This window comes from Colias croceus, chromosome 20, assembly GCF_905220415.1.
Source record: "Colias croceus chromosome 20, ilColCroc2.1".
Taxonomy (NCBI): Eukaryota; Metazoa; Arthropoda; class Insecta; order Lepidoptera; family Pieridae; genus Colias; species Colias croceus.
In genome coordinates this window covers 7,354,329-7,381,153 of record NC_059556.1, presented here as the reverse complement: position 1 = coordinate 7,381,153, position 26,825 = coordinate 7,354,329, and the positions used below count along the sequence as shown (strand labels likewise).

The window sequence follows — 26,825 nt, the reverse complement described above, 5'->3', positions numbered from 1 at the left end:
TTGTATAATTTTCAGAGTAATTAAAGGGGCGGGGCCCACCTAGTATTATGTTGTCATGTGGTCACCACGATCTCTAATAACACTTGTAACACAAGTGCTTGACTTTTAATGATAAATACCTACGTTCTTTTCTTGAAAGCCCTAATATCGTAGTTGTTCGGAATTCGGGAACATAATTAACATTTAATAATTAATTATCATAATCATCACCAGCCTTTTTTGTCCACTGCTGCACATAGGCCTTTCCCAATGCACGCTACTGAGCCACAGATTAGATATGGTTAGGGAGCCAGGTGCAAATTTGGTTAATTATTTCCTCTCAAGAGATAATTCGTCAGACGCATCAGAGTATAGTATTATAAAGCCTCGTGAACGTCAGCTGGCGCTCGGTTGGGGGGGGTGAGCGGTTGTAGCCTCCCACGCACGTAGGAAAAAAAAATACATTCATTCATTTCCTCTCAGCTAAAAATTTGTCAAATTGTAGCTAACCCAATATCTCAACGAAAAAAAATAATCAGCTGGTTAAAACATGGTGTATTATACGTCAGCTGGTGTCTCGAACATGAAAAAAATAAAATTATTTTCCGTGATTTCCTCTCAAACAAAAATTTACCTGATGATAGCTTATATATGTAACTGTGGATATATATATATAGGTCAGCTGGCTGTATCTTGGTGGAAAAACCGTCAGCTGATACTTTGAAAGTTATAACATAGGAGTTAGACAGAAGCATCTATTGCCAATTTATATGCATCAACTGACTAGGTTTTCTTCAACATCGGTTTGCATCAACTGACTGATATTAACAATCAGCTCAAAAATTTTCATCTGAGATGAAATGACGTATCTTTAATTATTATCGTTATTTTTTAAAATTCAAGCAACACACGCTAGCATAATATAGACATAAGGTACTTGGAGGTGGTTAGTTGTGCGCATGATCGGGGTACTACGTACATTCAGCCACATCGGTAAACATGTTTTTACAAATATTATAAACTGCATTTAAAAATAACTATCATATCATCCAATTCACATAACTACCTAAAAGTGTAGGTAACAAATATGAAATAACCCACTAAAAACATTATTTAACTATAATTATTAAGAAAATAATAGTAAAATATATAATTAATAAAGTTATTACTTATCTTTTACGGGGACTTATGTTGATGGAATTCCACGTATCTCGATGATTTTGTTAATGCCTCATTATATTCGAGACACCAGCTGACGTATAATACACCATGCTGTAACCAGCTGATTATTATTTTTCGTTGAGATATTGGGTTAGCTACAATTAGACAAATTTTTAGCTGAGAGGAAATGAATGAATATACTTTTTTTTCTTACGTGCGTGGGAGGCTACAACCGCTCACCCCCCCCAACCGAGCTCCATCTGACGTTCACGAGGCTTCATAATACTATACTTTGATGCATTTTACTAATTACCGCTTGAGAGGAACTTGGTCATAAAATCTGCTTCTGGCTCCCAGACCAATACTAGACTGAGCCTGGTCGATGGCTCTTTGCCGTCAGTTGTGGTCAGTAACTCTGCGGATGTCATTTAATAATTATTTGCCATAATTTCAGTGTATCCACCGGGACTTAGCCGCCCGTAACGTGCTAGTCTCAGACGACTGTGTGCTCAAGATCGCGGACTTCGGTCTCGCCAAGGACGTGCACAGCAACGACTACTACCGCAAGAAGACGGAGGGCCGCCTGCCCGTGCGGTGGATGGCGCCCGAGTCGCTCTACCACAAGGTGTTCACCACGCAGACTGACGTGTGAGTAGCTGCAGTAGTAGTGTAGTAGTAGTAGACAGTAGCAACACTCATGTAGGGCTCCACACAACGACTACTACCGCAAGAAGACGGAGGGCCGCCTGCCCGTGCGGTGGATGGCGCCCGAGTCGCTCTACCACAAGGTGTTCACCACGCAGACTGACGTGTGAGTAGCTGCAGTAGTAGTGTAGTAGTAGTAGACAGTAGCAACACTCATGTAGGGCTCCACACAACGACTACTACCGCAAGAAGACGGAGGGCCGCCTGCCCGTGCGGTGGATGGCGCCCGAGTCGCTCTACCACAAGGTGTTCACCACGCAGACTGACGTGTGAGTAGCTGCAGTAGTAGTGTAGTAGTAGTAGACAGTAGCAACACTCATGTAGGGCTCCACACAACGACTACTACCGCAAGAAGACGGAGGGCCGCCTGCCCGTGCGGTGGATGGCGCCCGAGTCGCTCTACCACAAGGTGTTCACCACGCAGACTGACGTGTGAGTAGCTGCAGTAGTAGTGTAGTAGTAGTAGACAGTAGCAACACTCATGTAGGGCTCCACACAACGACTACTACCGCAAGAAGACGGAGGGCCGCCTGCCCGTGCGGTGGATGGCGCCCGAGTCGCTCTACCACAAGGTGTTCACCACGCAGACTGACGTGTGAGTAGTAGTGGTCGTAGTAGAAGGTAGTAGTAGTAGTAGTAGTAACTGGATCATTTTATTTTACACAAGCAGCGCTCCGCGGTTTCACCCGCGTGGCTCCGCTCCTGTTGGTCTTAGCGTGATGATAAAATATATCTATCTAACACCGAGAGAATTTTTCAAATCGGACCAGTTCCTTAGATTAGCGCGTTCAAACAAACTCTTCAGCTTTATTATATCATGGACGCAAAGTAAAAAATTAGACTCGCATCACATTCGAAAATATTTGTCCGAAGCAAAACTATGCAAACGCGTGTTAGGCTTAGTTATTTTGTAATCTATATTAAAAAATATTATAAAGCTGAAGAGTTTGTTTCTTTGTTTGAACGCGTTAATCTCAGGAACTAAGTACTGGTCCGATTTGAAAAATTCTTTCGGTCTTAGGTAGCTCATTTACCGAGGAAGGCTATAGGCTATATTATATCATCACGCTAACACCAACAGGAACGGAGCCACGCGGGTGAGACCGCGGGGCAGGGCTAGTGAGAGATATAACTATTTTTTTTTACGATATCGTTCGGTTATAACTTGAAGATCTTTTAATAGCCCGGCGTCAAAAATGTAGGTGTAAATTAAATCAATAAATAATGGACAATACTACTTACTATTGAATTGATATTATATTACACACACATACACACATGATCAAATCATTCTATACAAAACATTATATCATCTTCTGAGTGCTTTTTTGACATTAGTCAATAATTTAAATACAATATATTTTCAGCTGGTCGTTCGGCGTGCTGCTGTGGGAGATAATGACTTTGGGCGGCACGCCGTACCCCACAGTGGCGGGGCAGTACATGTACCAGCACCTCAGCGCCGGACACCGCATGGAGAAGCCGCCCTGCTGCAGCTTGGAGATGTGAGTTGGAGCTCTTGTTGTTTGCTGGTGTCCTAATACCTTTTGAGTTGGGCATGATGCAATATTTTTTGTCTTTCCGCCCGTGAACTTAAACTCTTCGAGTTTTTTAATTTCTTTCGCTTAAAACCATAGAATTCGAGTTGTAATTCTGTTTTATAATTTTTTATTTTCGTTTTTTTGTTATATAAATCTATAAATAATAGAGTGTTTTATCAAGTTTTTCTTAGGATAATAATAGTAGGAAATCATCTCTAAATTCAACATATAGTCTATTTAATTTACAAAATTAGTAATTCATTAAAATTTGGTGTAAATTATCTTCATATCAACCCCACAGTATTTGTATCAAAATCTGCATCTTGATAGCTACATCATAAATTTTATTCTATTTCAGTTACATGTTAATGCGGGAATGCTGGTCCTTCTCTCCAGGCGACCGACCCTCCTTCACAGAACTGGTAGAAGACCTGGACAAGATCTTAACAGTCACAGCGAACCAGGAATACCTGGATCTAGGTCTCCCACAGTTAGACACCCCACCTTCAAGTTACGATGGCTCTGGGGATGAAAGTGACAGTGAATTTCCTTTTATAAAATAAACTATTGGTATAGGATTACAGGATTTTGAAGGGAACATTTCAATTTTGGAGTTGGACATTGATAATACTGGAGCATGCTCTATGAATTATTGCGTGGTTGTCTTTTGCGTATTCAAGATGGTTTACTTTCTGCGGTTATTGTGCTGGCTGGACTTGAGATAGTAACTTGTATTTCGAGTAAAGTATTGTCAATAGCAAATACTTAAGTTCAAAAGTTTAAGCGACTGAAAATACTTCTTACTTGAGCACAGAGTATTTCATATTTGTACATGACAATAAATTAATATAGTTTTTTAATGTTATATAGTAACTGATATAAGCATAATGAAATTCGATGATAGTAAAATGATAAATTATTTGAAAATGATCAATATATGTGATTGTCAAGTACGATAATCTTTTTGCTTATTGATCATTCAAGAAATTCGATTTATTTCTTTAGTTATGTACCTATACACTATTTAAATACCTCTAGCACGAAATGTAAAAAATTAAGTTCGATTTCTGATAAAAATGCGGTGAAAACATGTTTTTTCACAATAAAAATTAACTAATTAAATTGACTTCACTTCAAGTAATTTAAGCAATTAAGGGCCGATTTTTCAATCCCGAGATAAACAGTCTAATAACTACCCATCCAATAGATTTGTTCAATTGTTTATCTAACTCATAACGGCTCGCCTATTTTTCAATCGTGATTTATTTGATGAATAAACTATCTGATCAAATATTTCCATATTGGCAGCTCTGCTCTCGGAGTGGCGAAACAAACATATTAAATTAGTCAGGTTAGAGCGGGATAGAGTCAACTCTTGCAATTTGTCAACAACCGTCATTATGACTCACGTCAGGAGTGCATTTTAAGTTTATCTTGTGTTCTATGATTGTTGATTATTGTTTTGATTCGAGTAAAGAGTTTTGATTAAAATTGTGTTTAAATTTATATATTTTACGATGGAAACGACATAAAGGCAGCGTTCGGCAAAGTTTCAATGGCATGGTCATCAATACTACCAAAAACATCAATTTCAATATGATTTTAGTAGATAATAATTATATAGAAAGAGGCTTAATTGTTAATAATTCTATGCTCTATGTTATTACATACGAAAATATCCCAAATATGACGCGTCAGTTGTCAAATTAAACGCCTATCTGTCGAATAGCGCGCTATCTGGCCGTTGGAGCGGCAGATAGATTTATTCATCAAGTAACGTAGTTATTCGATAGATAAGTCTTATTCGTCTATTGAAAAATTGAATATTTTGTTAACTGAAGAATAAAGTCTATCTAGCTCTTTATCTGGGCATTGAAAAATCGGCCCTTAAAAATGTTTTTGTTTTACCTGACTGTATTTGAAGATATCGTACCTACTCGAAATAAAAATGTCACTCCTGACAAAATAATGTACGCAATTGAAAATGAGAAATGTAAAACATTTTTAAACTTTTGAAAATGCCCACCTAAAATCACGAATGGTGATTTTTACGAAAAATCTTAGAATTAAGTATACATTTACGCAAGGCGTCACATATTTATTGACTGAATAATTAACATTATTCTTTTTTTATAATTTTTTATTTATTTACTATAATATATGCGTAGGTATTGTTGTAAATATTCGTTTATTTTGTGTGCATGCGTTATTAAATTGTACATATTAAACCAAAGCTTGAACGAATCGTTGTATTATAAAAGTATTATTTTGAATCTACTATAGTCAAGTATTTTATGACTGTGAGATTGTATCACTTGTGCCTTATAAATTGGAAACAGTAACTAGGATAATAATTATTATGGTATTTTTAAATACTATTGTTATTTCATTCAAATTTTTTTTAAAGTGAAACTTTTATTACATCGTCTCAAACTTTTTGGTCTGTGTAGCGCATGTCGCGTGACGCACGATACGTACGATAATTATCGTACAAATACGATAATTTTTAGTTAAATGTCTCTAGTGTGAAAAAAAGTTTCACTTTTACCGAGGTTTCATAAAACCACACATTTTTTTTTAATTATAAATCATATATTAGTAAATTATTGACATGATATAAGCAGTACAAGTAGAGCACTTGTTTTCTTAATTTTATATTTTTAAGTGTTGTATCTCTGGAATCTCTAGTCTATGACATCACCAGTTTATGTTATTATTGCATTTCACCACCAAATTATTTTTGTACTTAACTAGATGTAAGTTTTAATTACTAAATTGATATTATATAGAAATTAATACTGTAAATATATAAGATTCACATTTATACCACAAATTATTTTTCTCTCTTTGGTAATTCAATTTTAAATCATAAAAAACTGATTTCTATCTAATAATATAATGTATGTATGTTTATATTGTCATGTAAATATAAATTACTGTATTATAAATAAATGGAGCGAATGTGAGTCCATAAAATATGCATTTAACAATAATCAGTAAATTTTAGTAAATTATATGGTTTATTGTCTATTTGTGTTTAGAAGAAAAAAGTTAAAATTGGTATTAAGAAAATATGTTTATTCGTGGAGAGACGAAATACGTACCAAATTGTTTGTATATTTGATAATTATTTTGATTGTATGTTATTTTATGTTGTATGGGACTATGATGTGAATAAAGAATGCTAGTGCAAATGATAAGTTTGTTTTCTTTTTAATCCCTGTATTTAGAATGATACATGATACATGTACATATAAGACCACCTACAGAATATTTAGTTATTACTATAACTAGCAACAAATCAAGTTTTATACATAATACGAACCGCTAGGTCTGTCCTGTCATTCGCGAATAAAACGATGGATTGATGTTATTGATTACATTACTTGTAAAATAATAAGATGAAATAAATAACAGTAGAGAAAAAAAGAAACAGAACATTTTGGGTTGACTAAATTTGAGTGCCGCGCGAGCGTGTCGGTGGCGCGGCCAGCGGCCGGCGGCGACCGAAAGCGGGTGCGCGAGGAGTATCGTATGTGACGCTTCGATGCTCCTCGGAATAAATTGTTATTTAATTTTGAATATTATTTTAATTAGGACAATGCGCTGCGCTGCGCCTCGCCAAATTATACGCCGAGTTGATTCTATGGTTGACTCAAAGTCTCAAAACCACACGTGTAATAATCGTATGAACACGTGTGCAGTGTTAACTGTGACCAGAATTATTCATTATAATTATAATTTTTTCATTCAACAAGTTTTAAATCGTCTTTATGTGTGTAATGAATCGATATTTAGAAACATTTATCAGGTCTTTCAAGTATTTTTAGTGTTTTTCTAGGTATTTAAATAGATTTTTTGTATCAGTAAATAAAACTCCATATATAATTCAATTTCATTTATTTAAGCCTCATGCAGGTCTTATTTTAGTTACAAAATATTAAAGTCATATAAATCACGATAGCATCAAAATTTGAGTCCCCTTCGAGGAAACGGTGTCAATTTACAATAATACCTTAAATATAATATGTTTTCTTTATAATTAAGTTTACAGTTCATTGACATACATTCGTGGTTTCAAATAACACAACTTCTGAAGCACGTTGACTCATTAGTATTTTAAATACCATATAACAAAATGATTTTCTTAACTAAAACAAAATTAAAATATACAATTTGAAATAATAATAATAGGTAGCTAAAATCTCCAACTTAACCTAACAGATTCGAACATAAATAATACTTTTCGTTTTTGGTATTTACTTGTAACATTAATATATATACAAATAAGCTGTTTATCAACAAATGTTAAAGTTACAAAAGACCCACAAAATTTCGGGTCATTTGTAACAGGATGGCGGTTCTACGGGGTCTTAGTACGCAATGACAAAAAGAAAAATGATGGTCAGAACGCTGATACGGGATACCTATAACGTTTTATATTAGAGAATCTTAACATAAAATATTATAGTATCTTTACCGTGTGTGACGCGCTTATTCAATGCGCAATTTTGAAAGTTAATGGCATTTGTCATGAATATAATCACTGGTATTTTGATGGTTAGAATACAAAATCCCGAGTGGTCTATGAGAAGCAACAAATTTTAAGAAAAGCAGAAATTAGATTTTATAGTTAAAAAATTTACACACTACTTAATACAATTATAATGTCATAACAAAGAAAATTGTATTAGTCATAATTACATGTAATGTCAAGTTTATTTACAAAATATAACTATTGTTCGAGATAATGTTATTACGAAATATGAAAACAATGAAGTCGCATAAACTATCACATGTGAAACAAAACAGAAGCTTAAATACTAGAAACATCTTATTCCGGCTTAAAGCTTGTTTCCTTACAGCTATACATACATTTTCCTAAACATTTTACTAAAGAAAGCGAATCGGCAACATAGGGCACTTTTCGAATACTAATTTTAATCCATTTTATATTTCACTTAAAATACAGTTCCAATGAAACAATTTGTATGTGTTCATTATCAAAGGTACAAATGCCTGGCATTTCACAATTAAAGAAATAAAGGCTAAATCACATATTGACGCAACGCAATTTCTTATCCGGAATACGTGACGCATAATACGAGCTGGGAACAACCGCTTTAGCTTCCTTCTCTTCTTGCCTTTCCCTTGGCTCTCCCATCAGAGTCTGTAACCCTATCTTCATGTCCGCTGCGAATTTCCTAACTAACCGTTCTAGAGAAAACAAATGCTCGTCCAGAGCTTCAGGCACTTCTTCCCGCATGAAGTCGGCTAATCTCAGAAGGTATTCTACATTGGAACCGGCAGAACCACGGCATTCTAGAATTTGCTTTGCGATTTCTGGAAGCGGGGCTGCACCTAGCCAATGTCGGTTTTCAGGAATTGCTATGTAGAGAATAGCGTCTTTTTTGTTATTGCTATTTCCTGGAAGGAACTGGGAAGTGCGAGGGTGGAAATTAACGGTGTAGGTCCGGTAGCCTCCGAGCTGGCACTCCCTAGTTGTGAGGTAAGGTAACGCAGCGCCGTTATCCGCAGCAACTAGGAACGCTTTTCCCCATGTGATACCCTGTAACAATAAAAACAGGTCTGTTTAAATATGTTTTGTAGGAATATAAACGTAAAAGAATTGGTCAGTTCTGCATTCAATCGATTGAACCTTGATAAGACTAGGAATGCATAAAAACTCGATTACGAGATTTGTTAGGATCAATTCAAAACGAATTATTGTTGATTTTCCGTAAACAAGATTCAGTTTAGAATTTTTTGTGGCATTACAAAGGTACTTTGGTGGTTTGATAGGTAGTATAACAAGGAAATTAGGTAACTTTCCTTTATTTCCTAGCAATAAAAAGATACGATAGCAAGGGTCGGTGATAGTTGGCTAGTGAAACACGTGGAGCTATTAACTTGCTGATAACCTCATATTAGCATCCACTGTGTACGTGTCGTAAAGTTTTCGTAACCTTAGTAAGTTAGTACTTGACGATATCGGTAAATAAAGCTATTGGTCTTAATTATTCTAATTTGCGAAATAAAGGCATTAACTAATCCTGTGTAAAATAAAATTACTGTCTATCCGAAAAATGGGTTGATTTAAATGAAATAATAGGAAGGAATTAAAATAACTCAGATGGAGCAAGTAATTAATTGTGCATTTTTCGTTATTTAAATGATACAATACATATAAAATTTACATCGTGTACTATGAATATGTGGACTATAATTCAATTTCTCTGTTACAAGAGACTTCTATGGTAAGAAAACATGAAAAATGACAACACACGTTAACATTATGTAGATATAATAACAACAATTAATATTGTAATACGGAGTGTACAGGAATTTACAAATAGCTGATATTTGGTCCGGCCAGTTTTATCAGTCTGGCCTCAATATGTGTCACGGCCTTTGTCCCGTGTTAAAAATATTAATCCGAGGTCTTTAGAATTTGGGAGCAGTTTTATTTATTTATAAATTCCCAGGAACAGAGATTTACATATTTGGATTCAATAATCGAAGTAGAGAACGATATTGATTCTAAGTTTTAACGTAGTGAATGAAATGCTACTTGCCAATAAATTTTGGAACGGTTACAAAAGTATTTTCATCGATACCTACGTATTGTATAACATTGAACTCTACTACTAGGTACTAATTTAGAATCAAAACATTATAGATATTTAAAACCTTTTCTATTATACGAACATTTTGTAAGGGCAGGGCGCGCGGAAGTGTCGTCTAAAGATAGATGAGGCCCACGATTTTCTACGGTTTATGAGAAATTTTTCATGTGTGTCATAGCATCTACGTTAAATCTTCAAAAACTTGTTATTCAAGGTGAACTTCTCAAATTGATCTTTACTACAGCTACTCTACTATTTTGATGGATCTATACTTATCACTAGATAGTATAAAACAAAGTCGCTTTCTCTTAAATCTTTAAAATTACTAAGGACAACTGATTTTGATGCGGTTTTTTTTAATAGATAGAGTGATTTAAGAGGAAGGAAGGTTTTAGTATATAATTTATTAGGTTTTAGACAAAGCGGGCGAAGCCGCGGGCGGTAAGCTAGTTATATAATAAAGCTGAAAAGTTTGATTGTTTGAACGCGCTAATCTCAGGAACTACTGGTCCGATTACTATAGGCTATATAATATAAACATACTAATATTCTTAGGTGCTGAGCCACGCGAGTGAAACCGTGGGGCTCAGCTAGTTAACAATAAGAGCGAGATTAATTACATAGAATATGCATACTATGGCCATCTATATTTGGCCTTTAGCTATCATCATAGCTATCATATAATATGATAACTAGCTATTCCCCGCGGTTTCACTCACATTGCTCCGCTCCTGTCGGTTTTAGTGGGTGGATATATTATATAGCCTTCCTCGATAAATGGGCTATCTAACACCGAAATAATTTTTCAAATCGAACCAGTATATCCTGAGATAAGCGCGTTCAAACAAACAAACAAACAAAAACAACAGCTTTATAATATTAGTATAGATTATAGTACGTCTAGTAGTCTAGACACCCAAATAGTCCCATGATAAGCGTTATCGCAGTCAACAACATAATATAAGACGTTATATAAATATACTATTAGATAATATGGATGATCTTGTTAGAAGAAAGTATGGTGCTACTGTGTTATATAAAATTCTTATTTCTACCATACCTACGTCAATACTTTAAGAAGCTTTTGAATGCAAAAACATGTTAAAATACACGCGCCAGTTTTAATCAATTTGTTGAAGACCAACAACTGAAGCTGACGCAAGCTGCTGACGAAGTATCATTTAAGGGGGCTCTAGGGATCGACCATTATTGGAAAAAATTGGTCGTCTGTAAAGTCGGTTTACTGACGATAGTTAAAAGTGACAACGTCCGATTGTGCTTCTTTGTCGCTCGTTCCGCGCTCTCACTCGCACTTCAAGCCTTACATGGAACGCCTCAAATGAGTCAGAGCGAGGTAACGCCGCATGAGTCATGTTTTTTCGTGCGTGCAGCCGGCTTTATCGAATTATAAGACGTTGTCACTTCAAAAAAGTGGTGTTTGTTACTTTAACCTGGTCTGCAAATTTAATACAACACATTGCTCCGGTTTAGACGTGAAAGCGTAACAAATAGGTAGAAAGACTTTCGCATTTTATTCGTTTGGATTAAAATTCTGATCGCCATTATGTTTTCCCCTAATCTATGTGTACAACATAGCTTTGACCTAAACATATTGTTGTTTAAAACGTTTGTACTTTGTATTATTTGTATTGAGATAACGCGTTAAGAATTAAACACGTGACGTCACAAATAGTGGCATTTTTGCGTAGAACAGTTTATTTTTGTTTCAGTGAAGACAACTGCGCAAATTTTTATCACGACGAATCTTTCGTCGAACCCAAATAAACACTAGAAATGAACCAGGTCAAGATGTTACGAATTTATCTAAACAGCTGTGCACCGCGGTTTTGTCCGAATTGCTTGAACCCCAGTTTTACCACATTGATTGATCTTAGCGTGATGTTATAATATAGCCTTCCTCCTAAATGGACTATCTAACAGTGAAATAATTTAGGCTGGCCGCTGGTTGCAGAGCTTGACCGACCGTCATTACGTACCGTCGGTCCTGACGATACGCATCAACAATTATTGTATGACTATGACACTAATACGCATGACAATACGCGTGCGTATGGTCGGTCTAGCTATGAACGGTTTTATGAATTTCCATACATATGACAAGCGCGACTGACGTACGCACTACGCACTGACGGTCGGTCAAGCTCTGCAACCAGCCTAATATAAGTATATGTATAGAAGATAAAGGATGTACCTATACATGATTCACATAAGGAGATATTGTTTTATATGTCCATTGTTCAAACAGTGTGACCTTTGTATAAAAATATGATTGTTATAGTTTCGATATCGTTTATAATAGCTATTATTGTAAGGTGCTTTGTTTGATATTACGAACGTATTGCCTCCATATGCAATATACTATGTGCATGTTCCGTTTACCTAGTTGTAATAACTTGCTGTGCATTGTAGTTTTACCCGCATTGCTCCGCTCCTGTTGGTCTTAGCGTGATGATATAGATTATAGAGCCTATTGTCTTCCTCGATAAATGGGCTATCTTTCATTGTAAGTGTTCACAAATCGGAAACGTAGTTCCGAAGATTCAAGAAAGAAACTCTTCAGCTTAATAATATAAAATATTACCTTAGCTAAGATTGTTAACTACATGGGTATATTATGTAAAAATATTATATTTACTAGCAGAGAGCACTTAGCAGAGATGCTATTATGTACATGATCTTCAAGATGAAAGATATAAAAATATTATAGATGTCATTGCATTGAGAGTAGGTACGTAAAGATACACACGCAAATATTCAGTCATCACGATGAATAGCTTAATCCAGTCTAGACACGATATTTTCCTTTAATTCATCAGAACATTTGATAAAAATATAAGCTTTTTGATAAAGAGTGATTTTGCAATACATAAAAAAATATACTTTTTAAATAGTTATGTTCGCTTTAGTTAGGCCGTTATTGATCGAGGTTTTAAATGGACATGTAAGTTAAAATTTGTAACAAAATTAAATATGAATTCGCGTTGTTTTTTTTTAGCGAATGTGCAGTTTTATATCGGTATACCTACCTAGGTGTTAGAAAATGTAGAGTTCAATTCGAGTACGTTCAAGGTATAGCAACTGACAGTAACAATTCATTTAAATACGTTACAACGTCTTCGTTATAGGATTGTATTTATCCGATAGCAAGCGACATTTATATAAATAAAACCATAACAGGATTATGTGAAGGGTCACGTGGCACGACAGCCGACACTTGCCTTCAATTCGCAAAGCACCGGATACCCTTTATCGAGAGACGGAGAGATATCAAATTGGTGACGAGTTTTAGTACGCGGCTCGGAACATCGTACATTCCGATTCGCAGAAAAGAATTTTAGATATTAGCAGCCAGCAGGACGTTAGGGACCTGTGCGCACCCGCAATCGCACCTGCACCTAACTTACGAACCGCCATTAAGTTTGAATCGAACTAAAAACATTAGGAATTGTAAATCTGTGCTATTACTATAGTCGAGCCAATTTAATAGGCAACATTTGACGTCTATCAATTTTATCTTCGAAGAGAGGTAACTTGCTTAAAAACATCGATTAAAGTGTATTAATCGATACGGATTTGAAACATTTTTCAATCGAATTTATTAATTTATGGTGATTTTTATTCACAAGTACCTAATCAATGCATTCGATTCTAGATGTCAGATTTCGATTTTTAGAGTAACGTCTCTAGTATTTAAAAACAAAAAAAGGTTTATTGACACAAAATTGTAGCGACGTCAGTTCTTCAATTCAGAAATTGTTTATTATGTTTAGGATGGTTTATCAGTAAAATGAAATCTTAAAATTACTTGTATCGGTCATTATTATTAAAAATATGTAATCGTTATTGAAAAAAGTTAAGCAAATGTGCAGTTCTAACAAAACGAAATATCATGTTATTCTATGTCGTCGTTACTAGGTTACGTTGTTGAATTTTGTTGAACTGTCAAATGTTGCCTATTAAAATGGCTCTACTATAATCTAAAACTTTGTCGCTGACGAGGCGCTGTCCGTCTCACAATTAAAATATTCTAATCCTCAATCCCCATTTCTATTGCTCTATAGTAACGTTTTAAGTAGCATAGTCAGCTTATCACTATTGAATAAACATTAATATTTGAATAGCATAAATTGAAATAACTTAGACGATAACCACAATAAACAAAGGCACGTGCTACCATAGCCGCTGATAATGGAATTAAATGTATAAACAATACGCAGTTGTTTCGAAATTATTCACGGCTGATTAATTATTTACGTACTGGGCTTGTTAAATGCATAATATTGCTTTTTTTAACAACTGATTTAAAAAAGGAGGAAAAGTTCTCAATTCGTCCAATTTTTTGGGTTTGTTGCCTCAGAACTTTCGACTGGGTGAATGGATATTAAAGATTATTTTATTACTAGCTGTTCCCGCGGTTTCACTCGCATTGCTCCGCTCATGTTGGTCTTAGCATAGCGGGATGATATAGCCTTCCTCGATAAATGGGCTTTTAACCAACACCGAAAGAATTTTTTCAAATCCGACCAGTAGTTCCTGAGATTAGCGCGTTCAAACAAACAAACTTTTCAGCTATTGTTGTGTGATAATTCTACGAGAAATTTGTAATGTATCAGTGGTCAATTGAAGAACGATTGTCCACAAGTTCATTAAAATTGGATAACGGTAAGTATGGAGTAATTGGAGCACCCGAGGGTCATTCTTTATGGCATACTTAAAGGTACGGTGAGCATTATTTATTTTTCGTTTTATACGAGTAGAATAAATGTTGGTAAAAATGAACAATTAAAATCTCCATCTAGAACTAAACTATCCATTGATTAAAAGAGAATGAAATACGGTGCAGTAAAACTCGCGAACAGCCTAGTTATGAGATAATGAGGTTAAAATATTAAATCAACAAACTTATAAAACGGATGTCTCGTTAATGTTATGAATATATTGATGCAACATAAAGGGGTGAAGGTCTTCAGTCCTTGGCTCTTCTCAAGAACCCCAGTGCAGCTGCAAATATGATTGCGTCATACAAATACGTGGTATTATGATTTACGTAGTTAGGGAAAACATATCAGTAATTAATATTAATGCAAAAATAGCTCTTATAGAAATACCAAATTTACCGTTCATCAGCTGTTTAATATATTTATTATGTAGTAAGGATTCTAAAGCCTATTCAAGTAGGTATAAAGATCATAGTTTTAAGCATGTCATTAGATATACATTTGTATGTCTTAGCGCAATGAGCATGTGTTGTTCTTTGTGGTTATTTCATTGTTCTTGTGACAGATGAAGGCTTCCTTAACACCCGTGACCACATAAATAACGTAGCATACCTACATCGACTTTAACTATTTCCTAGGGTAAAATTTAATTAGAAGGCAGTTTAAGAGATTAGGCATAGAAACCACCCAATCAGTTTGACCATAAAATTGGTTAAAAATTAGAACAATTGGCAATTTTCGGTTTATTAGGAAATCCCGAATTGTGATCAAACGTTTTCGTAATGAAGCTAATTGACCGTTTGGAAATTATTTCATCAGTTAATTGAAAGTTATGGTAAATTGTATTGTTGTAATATCATTTTGTAAACTTCTATGTGAAAAGGGCTGAACTAATGGTTTAAGTTCAACGAACTATTACCTATTTTATTTATATATCTGGATGTGTAGATATTAAGATACTAAGTATAGATGAGAAATGGGTAACGAAGGTATTGCGAAGGGTCAGCACATGGTCAGCACCTAGAGTAGTTATGTATTAAGAAATGCACATAACTCGTACAGACTATGTTTAGACTATTTTTATGTCAATAAATAACCTACTTTTTGTGAAAAAAATCTACGTAAAATCGCTATTGGTCATCTATTTGTTACTATCATACGTTTATTGATTCGCAAGCAAACTTTGTACGCTGATTTTTGTCGTCTTGTAGGTATACCTAGATTGATTGATTATAATATTCAGACTACTATATTTTTCATTATTAAATCTATGTAGGATTATTACAAGATCGTTTAGAGCGCATATTAACGTAACAAAATACTTATAGGTTCCTAGTTCCTACCTACCTAGTTACGACAAAAGAATTTACACGAGAAATGAAACGCGTTACTTCTGGAAATTTGTTCTTTTCGTAAACGTCCGTGTTTAGCTAGGAAAGTTAAAACATCCTGATAACTGTTTACATGAAAAATTGCTAATTACATTGGATAATGCACATGTTTACATACCTCGTTGTCTTCGATTAAAGTTGCGACGCGGCCAGGCTGTAAAAAAATACTTTTGTAAGGAAAGTTTTTTTTATATTTTGAATATTAAAAACAAGTTCTTAACTACCTAGTTTGAAGTTTTACAATCTTAAAAAAAAAAATTAACAAAAATATTTTGAAGAGAAACTTCTTTATCGGGGTTGGAAAAAAATTTAGTGTAACATTTTTTCGTTACGCGCCATCTTTTTCTTATCCTTACCATGCGTGATTCGACGTATTTCTGTAAAGTAGTAAATTATTTTTTGAAAAATAAGGTCATAAAGAAGTTTCACTTCTTACGAGTGTACATTAGTACACGCACACATTTTTTTTTAAGTGAAACTTCGGCACGTTGAGAGTAAAATTTCAAGATCACGTCATGGGAATACCGTCACGTCATGGGAGTCAATGTAGGTACTAACTATTTGAACTTTATTTGAACAGAAATTATTATAATAAATGAATAACCTTTGTAACAATACTATTTTTTTGTTCATACTCTCATAATATAGAGTAGGGTCATTGCGCTGGTTTTCGTCCAATTATAGGAGTTGCCAACTTTGTGATACGAAATAAATATTTTGGAGCACCCTTCCTTAAGCATATAATTTTTTTTTAAGTCCTTATATAGTCTTCTTTAAGATAATATTAAGGGAAAATAAATCATTTTGATGTATCTTTTTATTTAAATTATTTTCTGCAAAAGTAGGGTAAATGCTAGTTTTCGTCCAAAAAAACTGGTTTTCGTCCTAGTGTAAGCTAGTTTTCGACCACCGTGTAGAAAAAGGAGGGTAGGTCAACTATTAAGTTTAAAATTAATTACAGGTAAATTTATACGTTTATTTAATTAACATTACAATTTCTCACTACCCAGGTTTAGTTTTACTTGTGGTTTTACTAATAATAATCAATATAACTAGTCAACACTGAGATCTATGTAGCACTTGGCAGTCCTTATAGGCGTTAGTGATGACTGTATAATCATTCGTAATAAAGAAAGGAATGCGTTCCTTACAATGTTCCCGTCCGATTAGGGCCCTTCTGGCCTCCTCCACTCAAGCGACAGCTCAAGCCGAGGTTCGTGGTCCCCGTCAAGGGGGGACGCCCTTGTGCATGTCGCTACCAGGGTGAACCTTCAGTTCACCCCCGCGTCCGCGTTAAAATGTAGAAGCCCTTCTGGCTAACATTGAGAAACACCACACAAAAAAAAAAAAAAAAAAAAAAAAAAAATCCTTACAATGTAAATGAAACAAGTAATAATTACAGGGCTAAGAAATAACATCAAAAAACAGAAATATTCATTCTAACAACAAAAATTTTCATTCTAATACTTTGTTTATCAAATGAAACGTACTATAAACACAAAGCCATAATAATAAGTTTTAGCTACAGAATCTTCAGTGTACGCAGCGTCTTTTTTTTCTAGATTTCTTAGACTCCTTCGAGGCCATCTAAAAACAATAAGATCTTTCTGAGGATACGTTGAGTAAGTATAATAAAAAAATACTGCATTGGCAAAACAGACCTAGAATAAAAGATGATACTCAAGTGAATGATAATCAAGAAAAATACAGTGTATTATGTCTGACCTACCCCCATTTATGCTACGAATAATTGACTCTACTTCACATAAGGAGAATAATACATGACTGAATGAATGACAATATTAGGTACCTACAACACTCTGGCCCTCACCAATTATTTATAAGGAAGATACTGAATAGAAAACTTTTCAATACGTAAAAATAGACGAAAAGTAATGCAAAAGAATGGCTATATTTAATTTTTGGATACTCCAATACTCATTCATGGACGAAAACTAAAACATTTAAAGCTAAATTTAGTTTTCGTCCACTTCTTTAAATATTTTATTATTTTGGCAGCACTGACATAGCAGTGGACGGAAACCAAAAAAACTAAACTAATAGCAATAAAGATCACTTCGGGAGAAACTATTCAGTATTTTAAAGGTCCGATAAAGTAAAATGACCCTAACAAATATTCACGTAGCTGTTTGAGTTTCCGTCCACTTGGACGAAAACCAAATATTTTGAGAATTTGGTAACCTAGTATCCGTCCACTTAATATTTCGAAGAGTATTATAAAAATGTATGATAAACACTTATAATTGCGTTTATTATGTGTATCTCATTCCATAATACTCGGGTACCATCATAAGGAAGGTACCCGGTGTAGTATAATGATATGTACTTGTGTGTCTGTGATGGATTGCAATAAACAGTTGTCTGCTTGACTTGAAGTTGTTAATACGTGTTCCTTGTACGTTACATGGTGACAGCGGTGTTGTTATTACTTATTACGATTTTTGAAGTGATTGGATTACTTATTCGTTTTAAGTACTTATTTGGAAGCGCAATATCATATTAAAATCATGGAACACGCACGGCCACCATCCGAATTGGTATTAGAAGGCAACTCCGTCAGCCGGGCTGACGCGTGGAAAAAATGGCGGACACAATTTAATCTGTTTTTAAAGGCGTCCGGTGTGCACAAAGAAGATAGTGCGGTACAAGCAAGTCTACTTGTAAATCTTATTGGGCCGGAAGGCTTCGATTTATTTGAAACATTTCATTTCGAACAAGAAAAAGACAAAGATAATGTGAGCCTGTTAATAAAAAAGTTTGATGAGTATTTTGGTGCGAAGCCAAACTTAACATTAGCGAGATATAATTTTTTTATGCGCAATCAAGAAGTCGGTGAATCTATAAATCAATATGTAACGGCGCTAAGATTGTTGAGCAAGACGTGCGAATTTAAATCATTGGAGGAAGAACTTATTCGCGATCGGATCGTGTGCGGTATTAATAATGCAATGGTTCGTGATCGTCTATTGAGAACGGAAGATTTATCTTTGGAAAAATCGATAAAAATTTGTCAAGTTGACGAGTTGTCCCACGACAGCGGTCGGTTGTTGGATACGCGTGGCTCGGATGGAAACGTTAGCCATGTGGACATAGTCGGCGTCGGAAACAAAGGCGATGGACTGGCGTGGCGTGGGCGTGGGCGCGGGCGCGGCGGCCGAGCGTGGCGCGGCGTGACGCGCGCGCCCCGCGACCGCCTCGACGAGCAGCGCGCTTCCACCTCAGCGACGGGCTTCTGCCCCAGGTGTGGGGGACAATGCAGTCATTCTACTAAGTGTCCGGCTATTTCAGTGCAGTGTTTTGTGTGTGAAAATTATGGTCATTTTGCTAGAGTGTGCAAAGTAAAAAAAAGTGTTAGAAAGTTACACGATATTAGTGTGCTAGAAAATAACGTGGACGAAAACTGTGAGTCATTTTTTATATCCGTTCTTAATAATGTCTGTGAAATCAATTGTTTGTCAAATGACTGGTTTGAGATTCTGATAGGCGAGTACGGCCCTGAGAAATTTAAGTTGGATTCTGGGGCCGATATAAATGTTTTGTCGTATAAACGATTCTTACAATTAGGATATAAGTCTCATATTTTAACTATTAATAATAACATAAAACTTCAATCGTATAGCGGTGATTGTATTCCCATTCAGGGAACTTGTTATTTAAAATGGTGGCATAAAAATATTCAATATGAATTAAAATTTGCAATCGCTAATATTGATTGTCAAAGCGTGTTGGGATTGCAGGCGTGTTTAATGTTAGGATTAATTAAAAGAATTCATTCTTTAAATATATCGGGAAATGAAGATTTATTTAGCGGATTGGGATGTTTACCGGGTGAATATCATATTGTTGTTGACAATAGCATAGCACCGGTTATTTGTGCGCCACGTAAGGTGCCTTTGGGTTTGCGTGATAAGTTACAAGGGGAGTTGGATAGAATGTTACAATTAGGCGTGATAAGAAAAGTGTCACATCCCACTCCGTGGGTTAATGCGTTAGTTGTTGTGGCTAAGAAAAACGGTAATTTACGTGTATGTTTAGACCCGCGGCCTCTTAACAAAGCAATAAAACGATCACACTTTCAGTTGCCAACCATTAACGAATTAGCTTCTAAAATGAATGGCGCGAAATTCTTTTCAGTTCTCGACGCGAATTCTGGATTTTGGTCAATAAAATTAGATAGTGAAAGTGCTGATTTGTGTACATTTAATACACCGTTTGGACGGTATCAATATTTAAGATTACCTTTTGGCTTGAACTGCGCACCTGAAATTTTTCATGCAAAAATAAAACAATTATTTGAAGGTCTCGACGGTATCGATTCATTTATTGATGATATAATCTGCTGGGGATCTACTAAGCAAGAACATGATATAAGGTTGAATGCATTATTTAAGAGAGCTAGAGAAATTAATTTAAAATTTAATAAAGATAAGTGTCGAATTTGCGTAAATGAGGTTAAATATTTGGGTTACATTTTTAATAAAGACGGGATGAAAGTTGATACAGATAAGGTGAGAGCAATTGTTGAGATGCCTGAGCCTAAGGACAGGAAAGGTCTAGAAAGGTTTTTAGGAACGACTAATTTTTTATCCAAATTTATTCCAAATTATTCTGAGCATATCTTTCCGTTAACCAGATTGTTAAAAAAAGATGTATCGTGGTGTTGGGAAGACGGTCATAAAAAAAGTTTCAACGATTTAAAAAAAATAATTAGCTCGGCTCCCGTGTTGGCATTGTTTGACGTAGGCAGTGACGTAGTGGTGTCGGTGGACGCGAGCAGCGTGGCGCTGGGCGCCGTGCTGTTGCAGCGCGGCCGCCCCGTGGAGTACGCGTCGCGCACGCTCACCGATACTCAAACTAGATATGCTCAAATCGAGAAAGAAATGTTAGCTATCGTTTTTGCTTGTGAGAAGTTTCATCAATACATTTACGGTAAAAAACGCATTTTATTTGAAACCGACCATAAGCCTCTCGAAAGTATTTTTAAAAAATCACTTAATTCAATCCCAGCACGCTTACAACGTATGATGTTAAAAATACAGGGTTACGATTTAGTAGTTACGTATAAACCAGGAAAATATATGTACATTCCCGATACATTGTCACGCGCGCCTCTTCCGGATTTATATGATGAAAACATATGCACGGCAGTTTTGAATCAACTTAAAATGGTTGTTAATAATATACCTATTTCTCAAAGTAAGTTGACACTTATTAAGCAGGAAACATCTAAGGATGAATTGTTAAATAGATTGTTAAAATGTATATTTGAGGGATGGCCCGATCATAAGTATGATTTAGATTGTGATTTAAGCTATTTTTGGTCAATGAGAGATGAACTGTATTCGGTTGATGGAGTGATATTTAAAAATAAACAAATTTTAATACCTAAGTCATTAAGACACGAAATGTTGTGTATTATTCATGACGGTCATCCCGGTATCGACCACAGTAAGAGACGTGCGCGTGAGGTGTTGTTCTGGCCTGGTATTTCTAAAGATATTGAATTATTTGTTAAGCGATGTAAAGTATGTCAGGAGAATCTAAATAAGCCAAGTAAAGAACCGATGATTCCAATTCTAATTCCAAACGTTCCTTGGAACAAAGTTGGTACGGATATATTTGAATATGGAAGAAAAAGTTACTTAATTCTTGTTGATTATTATTCAGGATTTATCGAGGTGGGATTGTTAAAAGATACGTCCGCTAATTCTATTATTAACATTTTAAAAGATAATTTTGCGCGTTATGGTATTCCAGAAACAGTTATAAGTGATAATGGGCCTCAATACTCTGGTCGGGTTTTTAAAAGTTTTGCACAAGAATGGGGATTTAATCATGTAACTTCATCGCCATATTATGCACAATCCAATGGGAAAAGCGAGAGGGCAGTTCAAACTATTAAAAAATTACTTAAAAAATCAATAGATAGCAATACAGATTTTTATCTAAATTTATTAAGTTTAAGGAATACACCACGCGAAAATTTGGATTCTCCTGCACAGTTAATGTTCAGTCGTCGATTGAATTGTCGATTACCTGTTCACCCTGATTTACTTAAGCCTAGTTATGTAAACAATCATGAGTTTAATCATAAAAAATTAATTGATAAGCAAATTAAATATAAAAAATATTATGATAAGCATTCTAAACCTTTGTCTGAATTAAGTGTTGGCGATAACGTGATAATGTTAGAAAATAATAATAAACGAATTTCTGGTACTGTAATCGGTCATGCGAACACTCCTCGGTCTTATATAATAAAAAACAAAAAAGGATTATATCGCCGTAATCGCCGACACTTATTGTCAACTTCTTATTCGCCTCCTATTACTCGTAAAAAGGCAAATTTGTTAAAAGGGGAAGATGTAGTATAATGATATGTACTTGTGTGTCTGTGATGGATTGCAATAAACAGTTGTCTGCTTGACTTGAAGTTGTTAATACGTGTTCCTTGTACGTTACACCCGGTCCTTTGGAAGGCTTACGTGGGGACACGGATCCAACACGCAGAGGCCCTTTAGAGAACTTTACTGTGTTGTGGGACACCAGCCGCAGCCTGCCCATGACTGCACTATAGAGATACAGTCCTAGGCAGTCCGCGGCCGATGTAGGACTATTACAAGATATGGAAAAACAAAATAAACTGGGCTATGGAGTGGGATGTTAAATGGGCCGGTATTTGGGGACTATTGGAAACTATGGCACCTGCCTTTCTACTAAAAGAAAGTAAAAATATGTTGGCAGGTGGTGACTCGCCCTCTCACTGTATGGGCCCCCGAAATAAGTCGCTGCAATAGTGCGACAAGGGGGCAACATATTGTGAGCAGCTAAGGGTGGAGAGGCGTCCCTGGACTTTAAACTCCGATCACGCGCTCCCTGAGGGTCCAGCATCACGTGCCCACTCGCCACTTACGCTTCGCATCCACCCTTCGAGCTAAAAGCTCTCGCGACTCCACTCTGGCCGGCCGGTTAAGGCAAGCCAGAGGTGGGGGTCCTGTCCTCGTCAGGCTTCACTCCGACCGGCCGGTGAAGGCAAGCCGGAGATGAAGACAGGGGCCTCCCCCGGGAGCACTCGGTTCCCGCGGGGTCGCTACTCCCCGACACCCCGCCACAAGGTGTCCTGCGGGTTGACTGATTGCACGGGTGGAATATCTATTATCACGTGAACAATAGATATCCCAACCGTGGGCGATGGGGTCGTCACATCCCTACGCCCTAATTGCGTTTATTATTATGCTTATAAATAAACATACGTACCAAAAACATTACGTAAACTAGCTAAAACAGTGATTTACCTTACCATGAACTTTTCTCGCCGGCAAATTTTTCTCTCGCGCGATGACATCTGCAAGGCACGTATGCGAAGCGGCCACATTTACGTTAATTTTTTGAACTCTCTTCTTGTCAAATCAAATTTTAATGTTGATAGTACTGTTGCTTAAACATTATGGACCGTAAAAAGTGCAAACTTGCGCGGGAAGGTAGGTTTGTATTCAAGTTTTACGCACGTGATTGTAGCAGGTCAGTCAAATGGACGAAAACAGAAGCTGGACGGCAAACCAGCGCAATTACCCTATATAATTAATCTATAGTCTGTACATTATGCTTATTTAGAAGTAAAGCTTAGAAACTTAGAAACAAAGAAAATACTTCAATCAATATGCAATCTATTATATCTACTTGGTCTATAATTAATTATGTATAATATGTTGTCATAATAACATCTGATTATAGTATGATTTAATTCAAGGCATCTTCAACACTTGATAATAAATTTATATCCCAATCTGAAGGTTTATATATGTTTTATTTTTTTATTAGAATGTCAAATAAATAGAATAAACCAAATTTCTAAATATTTTTGTAAGAAAAAGTTACATATTTTTGTTACTGAAGAAATATATTCGTCAAAGCCAAACGTAAATGATTGAGCACATAGTAAATGTTAAAACAACTGTATATAATGTAATTTTTTTCACATCTGAAAATAGAAAGGTGCTTGTGCCACTTAAAGTATTAAATTTTAAATTAGTATTGAGAGCTTTCGTAAGTACTTAGTTAGATATGCGCTTTTTTGTTGTGATCTGAGTGCTTTAAACAAAATTTAACTATATATTTTAATATATTATATAATATGGTATGGCCTTATTTTATTTTTAACTAGCTGTGCCTTGCGGTTTTATATGCAGAACTCAACTCCTGTTGGTCTTAGAGTGATGATATATAGCCTTTAGCCATCCTCAATAAATGGGCTATCTAACACTGAAAGAATTTTTCAAATCAGACCAGTTGTTTCTGAGATGAGTGCGTTCAAACAAATAAACTCTTCAGCTTTATAATATTAAAGTATAGATTACCCAGAGAAGTAGAACATTATTTAAATGAAATATTGGATTGATGTAGATCAAACACAATTGCTCATTTGTTTTCAAAGTATATATTGACTGTAAGCTTAGATTTTATCAGTCCATTAAGCACATTAATGTATTGAAGTGCCACTTACTCTTATCTGAACACATTATAAATGGTGTTACAATTATTCACACAATTAATGAAGATAGTTTGAATTAAATAAATTTAATTCTTTGAAACATATTTTGTATATCTATTAATGAAATAAAACATGAAGAGTATGAGATGAGACATTGCTTAGAATGTACATACTGTACAGACAATACTCAACCTATTTTATTTAATATTTCTTAAAATAAAATTGGAAGTCGGAACTTCATTAAATCAAGGCGCATGATCAAGGTGCAAAAATGTGAAAGGTCGCGCAAAAGTTGCATCAGCCAAACATGAGGATTCGAAATTAAAAATAAATTAAATTTGTTTTATGTATGGAATGTCTTCATTTGAAAATACGTCTTTACTTGGCTCCGAAATTTCAATCAAATTTTCGTGTTACTTTTCCGCCTTCGTGGTATTTTGTAATAGTTATTTATTTCTATTTCTATTCAAAATAGGTACTTACGTGAGTATCAGTTCCGCGATGTGTTGTATTTCCTTGCCAAAATCTTCTAGAAAATCCCTTTACGTATCCAGTTATCGACTGCTGATATTCAAAACCAGGATTCCAGCAAAGAGATCCATATCCGAAGACCCAAAAAGGTTCTTTACGAATTACTTCTTCAGCTTTATCAGCAGAGATTTTGGGATTTATACTGTTTTCTTCTGATTTAGAATTCGAAGTGCTTGCCTCCGATTTAAATTTTTGTGTTGTTTCCATTTTTGAATTTATACCACGGAACTTTCAAATACTTTTTAATGACACCGATTTATAGGAAAAGCGGGTGAAAGTGCCAATGAAGGCTTCTTATAATTAAAGTATCACAGATTTGAACTATCTTTTATACTACTGTCTCATCATGAACTTTCGCTAAATGCACTTAGAAGTTAATCGTATACTATAAAATAATTAATGATAATAATTTTATAACTTCACCACCCATCTCGCCATATGATCGTGTCGTGAACTGACGAAATCACAGGACGAAATACGAATGACGATTGACGATTGACTGAAATGACATACGTCTATTAATGACTTTGACAGTTGACACGGCAGCTGTTTCCCGCGCTCTGTTACGATTTTAAATTCTGGTAATATTATTTAATTTCGTTCCATTATTTTTAAATATATTGTGTAAAGTGGACTTAATAATGATAAATGTGATTAAACCTATCGATTATTTAAAACATTCAGAGACATTCATTGGCCGCTTGTATTTAAAACATATAGGTAAGTAATGTGGTATGTCTACTCTAAGAATAAATAATAAAATAAATTAATCATAATATAATAATCTATACTAATATTATAAAGCTGAAGAGTTTGTTTGTTTGAACGCACTAATCTCGGGAACTACTGGTCCGATTTGAAAAATTCTTTCGGTGTTAGGGTCTCAGCACACATATGGGATCGGAAAAGGATCGTAACCGTATCGCCTCGAGCCGTTCAGAATGGTTTGTATTAAACTCCCTACTGCAACGAACACTAATCGGAATAGTAACGTAATCGCCTCCCCTCGGAACAGGCTCCGAACTTGCAATTGCAGCGCTAACGGCTCATCGTCCCCGCGCTTACGTCTCTCCGTCCCCGCGCTTACGTCTCCCCGTCCGCGCTTACGTCTCTGCCTGCTACCACTTGCCGTATTTGCCATTTTTAGGCGTAACGCCGGTGTCGCCTAGCCGTAGCCGAGTTGACGTACAGGCGCTGCTGATACGCTTTCGTTACGTGCATACGGTAGGTTGACGCCTGGTTGACAGCGAGGCGAAAGGCGTTACGGTTACGATCCCTTTCCGATCCCATATGTGTGCTGAGACCTTTAGGTAGCCCATTTATCGAGGAAGGTTATAGGCTATATTTCATCACGCTACGGGTTACAGGAGGGGAGCCACGGGGGTGAAACCGCGCGGAGGAGCTAGTTTTTAATAAAGTACATACCTAGTACTGAATAAAATTCAGATAAAATTAAAATATATATAATTATCTTTACTTGTGGTGTGGTAAAATACCTAAAAACTAGTTACAATAAAATTAAAAAATGAATGATAAAAACATTATGCAAGTAGTTTTATCGATTTTCTTTTGCTTACCGATTTTATTATTACCCATAAAGGTACTAATGCATACTAATTATTATAAGAGGTAAGTAAATA

At 35.5% G+C, this 26,825-nt stretch overlaps 2 protein-coding genes across 4 annotated transcripts in view; one reads left to right on the top strand and one right to left on the bottom strand.

The window, feature by feature from the left end:
* The window catches only part of LOC123700999 (fibroblast growth factor receptor homolog 1), a 71,178-nt gene extending 66,640 nt beyond the window's left edge, over nt 1–4,538 (top strand). For 2 of the 3 annotated variants that reach the window (XM_045648403.1, XM_045648404.1), the window contains exons 13-15: nt 1,595–1,788; nt 3,213–3,350; nt 3,745–4,538. In XM_045648403.1, the coding sequence (XP_045504359.1) occupies nt 1,595–1,788; nt 3,213–3,350; nt 3,745–3,949 (537 nt within the window). In that variant the 3' untranslated portion in view covers nt 3,950–4,538. Of the gene's footprint in view, nt 1–1,594; nt 1,789–1,880; nt 2,441–3,212; nt 3,351–3,744 lie in introns of those variants that run through there. The other variant, XR_006752669.1, reaches the window with a different exon arrangement.
* A 3,332-nt stretch (nt 4,539–7,870) lies between these two features.
* Nucleotides 7,871–25,639, bottom strand: LOC123700769 (putative glutathione-specific gamma-glutamylcyclotransferase 2). Its single transcript, XM_045648092.1, has 3 exons — nt 25,138–25,639; nt 16,261–16,296; nt 7,871–8,955 (listed from the first exon to the last, which is right to left on the bottom strand). The coding sequence occupies exons 1-3, from the start codon at nt 25,390–25,392 to the stop codon at nt 8,440–8,442; spliced, it is 807 nt and encodes a 268-aa protein (XP_045504048.1). The 5' UTR covers nt 25,393–25,639; the 3' UTR covers nt 7,871–8,439.
* Nucleotides 25,640–26,825: the final 1,186 nt, after the last annotated feature.